Source organism: Nestor notabilis, unplaced genomic scaffold (genome assembly GCF_000696875.1).
Source record: "Nestor notabilis isolate BGI_N333 unplaced genomic scaffold, ASM69687v1 scaffold1520, whole genome shotgun sequence".
Classification (NCBI taxonomy): domain Eukaryota; kingdom Metazoa; phylum Chordata; class Aves; order Psittaciformes; family Psittacidae; genus Nestor; species Nestor notabilis.
In genome coordinates, this window is record NW_009910470.1 from 45,920 (window position 1) to 54,906 (window position 8,987).

Consider the following 8,987-nt stretch of genomic DNA (forward strand, 5'->3'; position numbering starts at 1 on the left):
TCTCCAGATTGTCTCAGAGAAGACTTGCATAGGGAAATATCACAGGTGAAAGAATCCTTTACTCCTTCTACACAACTAAACAATCAACTTGCAGCAAAATGTTCCTTTCACTGTAGGATCTATTCTTATTTTCAAAGGTGAAATTACATCTGGCTAAGCAAGGTGTTTTTCTGACTCTGGCCTGTACTTTGGTCCTTTTCAGTCAAGTGAGTGTACTATTTGAAGAATGTTTATGCATTGAACACTGTGATAGTGAAAAATATCAAAACTATCATTAGAAAGTATTCAGGAAAACCAAGACCATTGAGAGACACATTTTCTTGCTTATTTTTCTTAACTCCAATGTCTGAGATTTCAGTCACTGTTCTTTAGAACTGTCTTCTGAAAAGTCTAAGATCCAAGAGGTTTTAGATTATTCAGTTCTAAGAGCAAAAATGATGTAACATTTCAAGTAAAAGCTGATTGATTCTTTTTTCAGCAAGAAATTGGTCAAGAATTTTATTGCATTAAGTTTTATCACATTAAAATTGAAAATGGTTCTCAAGCTGTGTTCACTGTTTGCTCTTCTAATTCATTGCTTAAACTTCCAATAAAGAGTGATGACAGCTACAATACATCAACTTGTTTGGAAACTCACAGTTTGGTTCAAATTAACATAAGGGAGAGAGAGAAAGAAAAGAAGTGGGAGAGAACATATTAGCTGTGTAAAGCAAATACAAAACCTTGCCTCAGTATTGTCAAGAAGGTTTTCACCATTCTTCTTGTTGTTATTTATTTGCTTTTCATGATTTTTCTTCTGAGACTTGTTCCTAGAGAGCTGCCATTATTTGTTAATCTGTTATCTGTTAATTTGCACCCTTTCTCTTGTCTAGTCCTTGACCAACACAATTACAAAAAGCACTGTATGTATATTTACGACCAGGTCGTGCCTGTTCATGCCCGATCCTTAGAATATGGTTTTTTCCTCTGGCCTTTCAATGATAAAGAATATGACTGTGTTTCACAGCATAGAATTTTCAGTTTAATTCACATTTTAAGTTGTAACTGGTGAAGAATTAAAAAGGAGGAAAGGCAAGGAAATCTCTTCCTTTTCTCCCACTATTGAGTATCAGTCAAGTTTTTGCTAGAAGTAGTGTCAGTGAAGTTTTACTGCCTCTGAGTCATTAATGGAAAATTGGAATGATTGTGGAATGATTCGTTAAGGGGAAAATATAAAGAAGAAGAAGAATCACCCCCCCCCCCAAAAAAAAAAAAAAAAGGTTGGTGTTTTAAAGAAGAGCATCAGGAAATTCAATTTGAAGTTTTCATTATGTGTATTTAATTTGCCAGGTTTAGCAATAGCAAGCTGCACAGATATAAATGCATTATCACAGCGTGGAGTCTGGCCAGTAGTTCTAGTGGCCAACCAAACCAAAAGCTGCTTTAATTTTCACCTACAGTCACTTAAAAGTGTATTTTATCAAGACTTTGACCCCAAGTCCCTTATGACAAGTTAACACCTTGGCAGGTAACAAGACTGCTGTCCCATTGGACCTCTGTACCAGAGATAAAGAAAATAGTACTGTTCAGATTAGACTGGGCAGTTAGCGGAAGGAAAGAGGATAAAATAGGAGGAGGAATAATGCCTGGAAGTAGTTTAAAGTCAGATAATCTCCTCATAAATCCTGCTTATGAAATGAACATGTAAGTACATGTACAAATTGCATGTATCAGTTAGATTAAGCTAGCCAGAGGTCAGTTTACAGTGAGTAAACCACCTGAAGTAATTTACAGCTCAGTAATGTGAATAGAGGATCACACCACTGTTCAGATGTTGCAACCTTACAATTATTTTGAATTAAGCTATTTTGTAAAAGAATTATTTTACTGTGAGGCAAAGCCTTTTTTTTGTTCCTCTTCATTATGATTAAGTTATTTCTAGTGGCTGTTACTAATAATTTCTTTAAAAATGGTGCAGATTTAATTAATACTTTATTGTCGCATAAGATGACAAATAATGTCTGTTCTATACATTGATTTTTTTAATGCATTCTGGACTTGAGGCATTGTGGTAAGTTAATTTACAGCTACTCATCAGAGCTGTCGTACTTGCAAGTTTGATGTGCACATTGTACATGACTCTGGAGGTGTGTTGTTCATGTTGGCTATACTACTGTTTTGCTATTGATACCCTCTGATATTTACATTGATTTCTTACATAGGGCTCAACTGGTTTCCCAGGATTTCCAGGTGCCAATGGAGAGAAAGGTGCAAGGGTATGCTAATTCATGCTTGCATGACAATTAACTTTTGGAACTCACTGAAAGCAAAGGATACAATTTACTGCGTAAAGAACTATGAAAACAGGCTTTTCACACTTAAGATGAACCTCTACAGCTATGTAAAACAGAGACATACCAAGATACTGAATCTCAGTCTTTGCGCTATTAATCTACATGTAAAAGAATTCAGACACTTTTTCACTGCATATGCTACCATAATTATACATTTGGAAAAGAGAAATCACCTTTGCTGAAGCATCTTTTTTGACAGTATAGCTGAGTGAGTTGGCAAAGACTATTTTCCTGTATCCCATGAATTATTCTGCTACCATGCAATTTACCCTCAAGGAACTTCAGTTTGTATTTGATAAAAATTCTGATTTTCCACAAGTTTTTTTATAGGCAAAGCTTTGAAAATGCAAAATATACCAGACAAGATGAAGAACATGTACTATTACACATGTTAAAAAATGTAAAATGACAGCTTTTGCTGCTTTGTTTACTTGGAGCAGGTGAGGGAAAATCTGTTATGCATATTCTTCAAACTATCAAAATGAAATATACGTTAGAAAAAGGTCACTGTGCTGTTGCCTCTAAGCTCAATTGAGCATAGCAGAATATGTTGTTAGAAAGGTGATGAAATTAAGAGCATAGTCAGAATTCATAGATGATAGTAACTTAAAGTGAAGCTGAAATAATTTATATCATTGTTTCTAGGAATATATTGTAATTTGCAGCACAAAACAAACCAGAAATTCATGGGTTTGTGATAAAATGTATGAAATCCAATTGCATATGCATGGCTTATGCATGGTTTAAATTGTTCTCGTATTAATTTAGCTAGGATAAAGATACATTGTTATGGACAGACACAAGCAATAAACCAATATTCATTTCATCCCTGTTGGGAAAAATAAGACATGACTGTTAATAAACATACCAGATTGGAAAACCAAGCAAAACAATATCAAACAGCAGACTTAAAATTACAAAAATGTGTTTATATTGGTTTGTTATCAGGCCTTCATAAAGCTTTCAATTCAGCTAGGGTACTAACCACATAATTAATACAATTAAACTACATGTATATTTACATGTAGTATGTATATAGCTTACATAAGTAGTAAGTATAAGCTGCTCATCAATGATGAAATAATTCTGTAATGCGAATCAGGTGTTATTATTAATCTTGCCTAAAGGGTATCATTGAGTTTTATGCTACCACACATAGCAATACTAGGAAGGACACTAATTGTCCCTGAGACGTTCACAAGCTGTGTAGCATTTTAAGAGCAACACATAATATTAATTTTGATAAGTGAAATAAAATCAATAGAAACCCTCTCCGCATACACACACAAGAAGACCCTCAAGAAAACTAGTGTGTGCATTTAATTGCTTTCAAATAAAACCAAGCTTTATGCTAAAACATCTATGCTGACTTTCTGTTGCTGTTGTGTTTACCTCAGAGATCAGAAAGTAGCCGTCACTAGGTGTCTTCTTCTACCCGAGGAATACTGTCTTGAATTCTAAGCTTCTTTGCATTAGAACGCACAGCAATATTAATGCGGACTCTAAGGAAAGAAATGTGTTGAAAAGGATTAGATGTATTGAAGCGAAAAATTAAGGGCTGGTATTCTTGCAAGCTCTGTATCTCTATACAAGTGGTGCATCTCTCTGCAGAATCCTTGTAGGTATTACAGTCCCTATTTCAGTTATACAAAAAGAAAGGCTTGCCCTTTATTTTCTCCATGGAGCTGTCCATGGGAACCTGGGAACTTTGTCTTCAAGGCTACTCTATTAGAAGTGATGCCGAGTCCTTTAGGGGACTCTGCTTGTTGTGTGCCCTCTTCACTACTATTTTAACATAGTTTAAAATGTTCTAATGACAGAATCTGACTCAGGAGACGAATTTAGTACATTTAGCTACAAGTGCCAGTGAACTCAGAAAGATAATCTTTTTTCACTGAGGACCACGAGTCTGTAAATTGAAATTCAAAGTAGATAATAAAAGATAAAGTAACATTTAACCCTAAGGGAGTTGCACTCTGCCTTCACTTCAGTAAGAAAAAAAACCCCTTTATCCCACAAATACAGTGTCTGTTAAGACGATTTCCGTGAACTTTTCTCTACAGGGATTACATGGCAAACCAGGCCCAAGAGGACAGCGAGGACCAACAGTATGTACTTTCACTTTGCTTTCCTATATTAATTGCCTCCATGTCGTGTTTTAAGCCCAGCCAGTAACTCGGAACCACGCAGCCACTCGTTCACTCCCCACCTTCTTCCTCCCCCTGCTCCTGAAGGGATGGGGAGGAGAATCAAAAGAATTTAACTCCCACGGGTTGAGATAAGAGCAGTCCAGTAACTAAGGTATAATACAAACCACTACTGCTACCACCAATAATAATAATGATAAGAGAAATAACAAGGGGAGAGGATACAATTCTCACCACCCACTGACCAATACCCAGCCCGACCCGAGCAGCGATCTGGGCCTTCCGGGTAACTCCTCTCCATTTTTATACTGGGCATGACGTGCTGTGGTATGGAATAGCCCTTTGGCCAGTTTGGGTCAGGTGTCCTGTCTCTGCTTCCTCCTGGCTTCCCCTCGTCCCTGGCAGAGCATGAGACTGAGAAAGTCCTTGGTCAAAGTAAACATTACTTAGCAACAACTAAAAACATCGGTGTTATCAGCATTGTTCCCAGACTGAAAGTCAAAACCACAGCACTGCACCAGCTACTGAGAAGGAGAAAAATGACTGCTATAGCTGAACCCAGGACACTCCACCAGACTGTGAAGAATTGTTCTGATTTTGGTTATAGTATCCAATAATTATCATCAAGTGTATCTCTGTTAAATTGACAGGGCCCAAGAGGCTCAAGAGGTCCTAGAGGTCCCACTGGCAAACCAGGTCCTAAGGTAATTGTCAGGCACCTTGTATAGATTGGCTACAGGCTGTTTATCTTAAATAAAATAGAGGTCTAAACTTCGAACATGTTGTCTTTCCTTTCTAGGGTACCGCAGGCAATGATGGTCCTCCTGGCCCACCAGGTGAAAGGGTATGTGAAAGCTATTTCTGTACATGTTGTTCTTTCCACTAACTAGGACTGTGATTTGAGGGGGGGGTGTTGTTTTATTTTTAATTCTCCCTCACATGTTTTTGCCTTTCTTTCACCAGAGTAATGAAACGATTCAAATGATGCTTTTCAGAAAGCTATGAGCTGAAGTTTGCTGAAAGCTTCTTCCATCTGAGCTTAGTTTTGTACATACAGGACACAGAGAATACATGTGCGCTTTGTGTTTATACCCATGCATTTCTTATATATCCATGCAAATTACAATTGTACTTACCAGCTTCTGCTCTTACAAATGCCCCATTTACTGCAGCTTGTTTATGGGATTTGCAAGTGACTTGAGTCACCTCCAGAAGCTTCTTTGTTGAAGCAGCTGATCTTTTTCTGTTCTGATCAGCTGAGAATTCCCTTCAACCTAATTTCTGCATGCTTGAGAAATCCTGTTGTGCTTGCTAAAATAAAATTTTCTGCTTGCTATTAGCTTACCAATCAGTAAACAAATCCAATATAGTCAGCCCATTACATAGCAGTATATAGAAAAATGATATTAATAAATCAGATTTGTAATAGCAGCACTTGAAAGCCAACTCAGCTAGTTTAAGTGGACATGCTTTCTGCCAAAGTATTTTTGCAAAGCTTAAGAAGCTTTTCTTTTGTAGTCTTATTTCATTAAAGCGCTAACCTATTTCATGTAGAGCATCTATAAATCCTTCCTCAGCACCCACCCCAAAGTTCCAGTGTTCTCCACAAGTCTTACTCTTCAGGAGGGACCTCGTTTTGCGTTCTCCCCTGCTCCATAATGTCACTGTGTTACACTGTTTCCTTGCTGACTGCATGCACACTTGGTGTAACAATACAGGCAGAACAACAGCAAAGTGGTTTTGCTAGAATGACTAAGCAAATTGAAAAAGGAAAAATGAATATTGGATCAGCCCACCTGGTTTGGTTGGGTTGTTTACCAGAGGTAAAGACATCCATACAACTGATGATAAAAGCATGGCATAAGTGGTTCTGTGAATCTCAAGTTTTCACTTTGTGTGTCTGCAGGAAGAAGTTAAGGTTAATTTTGTGTTGTTTCTCCTTAGCAGTTGCAAGTAGAGTATTAATAAACATCTGTCTGCTATACACATGAAAAAGATGTGCATGCCTGCATAACTAATGTCACATTTTTTCTGATTAAGAAAATGATTCCTTTCCTTTTGACTGAAAGCCATTAAAGCATATGCCAAAAAAAATGATACCAGAAGAAAAAAAGTTTTCACTTACTAAAAACCTTTCATGCTTTTACCTCCTTTATTCCTGAAGCAGAATGTTACTTAACTGTCCAAGAGATGTGGTTAGTGATCAGGACAGTGGTTCTTGGAGCAAGGAGGAGAAGTAGGGTAGAACAGAAGGGAAGCTGAGAACTGGAAGACTGGACTGTAGCCAGTATATATGGAAGGCAACACTCCAAGGGACGCTGCAGTGAGAAGTTGAAAGTACCTCTGTATCAAGCGAAAGACAATGTACCAAGTGGAACATGGATAGCAGGAATAAGTGCAAAGTTTGGGTGAAACAGGAATAATGTGACAAGTAGAGAGAGACACATGGGGAAGGAAACTGCAATTCAAAAGAAGAATGAGTTAACTAGGATCCAAGAAAGGAACTGTAGGTTGTTTTACACTGTAGAGGATCATCAGAGATACATTACCAGAAGGTCAGTAGCAAAGCCTCAGGAAGGAGGAGTTTGTGACAGCTCCAAGAGGTGTGAGGAAGCAAAAACAATGAGCAGATCAATCCAAGATGAAGGCATCCCTGGAGAGAAATTGATTAGATCAAAGAGATGAAGAACCTCAGAGCACCATATCTCATATCACTTGTGTAATATAAGTGTGAGGTATCTGTTTGCTTCCCAGTAGGGGTGAACGTCAGCCAAAAAAATAAAGCACTCATTTCTACTCCACTGAGGCTATTTCTGGTATCAGATATGTAAGCATTAAATAATCTCTACTGTCGAAATGAAATTTGATGACAAAAAAGAAAACGTAATTTTGATAACATGCTGGTAGTGTTCTAATGCTTTTTCTCACTTTTTCCTCACTTAATCCATCAGTCCAGTGGCTTGAAATCTGCAAGCAATATTGTGAATTAAAAAATGCAAATCTTTCCTTAAAGATCTTCCAGATGTGAGGGGTCAGTACAGTTGGAATTTATGAGAAAAAAGGTGCAACTAACAGTAAAACATAGAAAACAATGTTTCTTACTCCCACTTGATTCCTGCTCTATTATGCACAGTTTCAGGGGTCAGCTGCAGAAATACATTATAGAAGCCCTTTTTCTTTTTTCCTTACTGCATTCCTATACAGGCATTATTGCTTTAAAGAAATCCTTTGGGAGGGAAATCCCCGACTGATTTTTCAGGCAATTCAATGTCTATATGAGTTGTTGCTACCAGTATTTATCGCAGTGGAGCTGAGGCTTTATACTTACAACCAGACATTATCTACAGAGTTCATAGATTCTATGATTGAAGTGCATATATTTTATAATTTGAGCAAACTTTTTAATCCGGTGTCGTAAAAGCCTGAGTAAAACTTCACTTGCTTTGTTACCTTTATACTAGGGACCACAAGGGCCTCAAGGACCTGTTGGATTCCCTGGACCAAAGGGACCTCCAGTAAGTATCTTTCTAATGAACTATGTGCAACAGTAGGAACATCATTATTTTTCTTTCAGTGTTTCTGAGGTGAATATGTGAATATTTATGTAAGGGACGGTTTATGTATAGATTACAAATACGCTTATTGAGCTATAGAGCTAACACAAGAAGTCACATATTCAAAATGATCATGGGTACAGCTTGTATTACATTGAGCATACTATGTTAAATTGCAACTCCTGTAGTATGTTGATGCCAATGTCCAGGTGACAGACTGAGTTTAGGCGAAATATTACTTTGCTGGTGTATCTTTCCTTTTAACAATGGGTTAATAGAGGAAAAAAATTGAAGAGGAAGGAGACATTCAGTAGTAGTAGAAATGTATAGAAGTAATAGTACATCTGAGCTGCAGCTTAGATTAGTGATAGTGCTCTTCCAGTATGTTTCTGCTCATGTAGAGTATGCACAAAAGTATCAAACTGCCTGTGTTGGTTTTTTTTTTTCCCACCATGCATTTTTTTATGTTTATAATTGCCAAAACTGGAATTCCATCAGATACTCCTGTAATGCTTAGTTTTGTGTTAACTAAGTCATTAAGCAAAGAAAAATGGAAGTTTAGGTACTTCCCATGTTTTCTGAATTTACTGAAATCCATTTTGAACATGCATGCATCAGGGAGGACACAAAGAAAATGTATTATTAAAATCATAGTTAGCTGATACAGGAGCAGTTAAGCTGTACTGAAGACTAGTCTAGGAAAAAGAAAAAATTAGATCAGAGGTTCTTACAGCTAATTCCATGGGGGGGGTTTCTGAATTAAGGAAGGCTAAGAAATGATTTATGTATCCTACAATTTCAGGGTCCACCTGGAAAAGACGGCTTGCCTGGGCACCCAGGGCAGCGGGGTGAGACAGTAAGTGAATGTACTCTACTGTGTTAGTGTGTAAACCTCCCAAGGTCATGATTGTGTGATCAAAACAAAAGAAACAGCCAATAGAGAAAAGGGAAAG

At 37.4% G+C, this 8,987-nt stretch overlaps 1 protein-coding gene across 1 annotated transcript in view; it reads left to right on the forward strand.

The window, feature by feature from the left end:
• The window catches only part of LOC104402225 (collagen alpha-1(XI) chain-like), a gene marked incomplete at both ends in the record, with an annotated part of 90,010 nt that overhangs the window by 38,817 nt on the left and 42,206 nt on the right, over positions 1-8,987 (forward strand). Inside the window, 6 exons of the mRNA XM_010010044.1 lie at positions 2,202-2,255; positions 4,397-4,441; positions 5,131-5,184; positions 5,280-5,324; positions 7,942-7,995; positions 8,837-8,890. Of these exons, the coding sequence (XP_010008346.1) occupies positions 2,202-2,255; positions 4,397-4,441; positions 5,131-5,184; positions 5,280-5,324; positions 7,942-7,995; positions 8,837-8,890 (306 nt within the window). The remainder of the gene's footprint in view (positions 1-2,201; positions 2,256-4,396; positions 4,442-5,130; positions 5,185-5,279; positions 5,325-7,941; positions 7,996-8,836; positions 8,891-8,987) is intronic.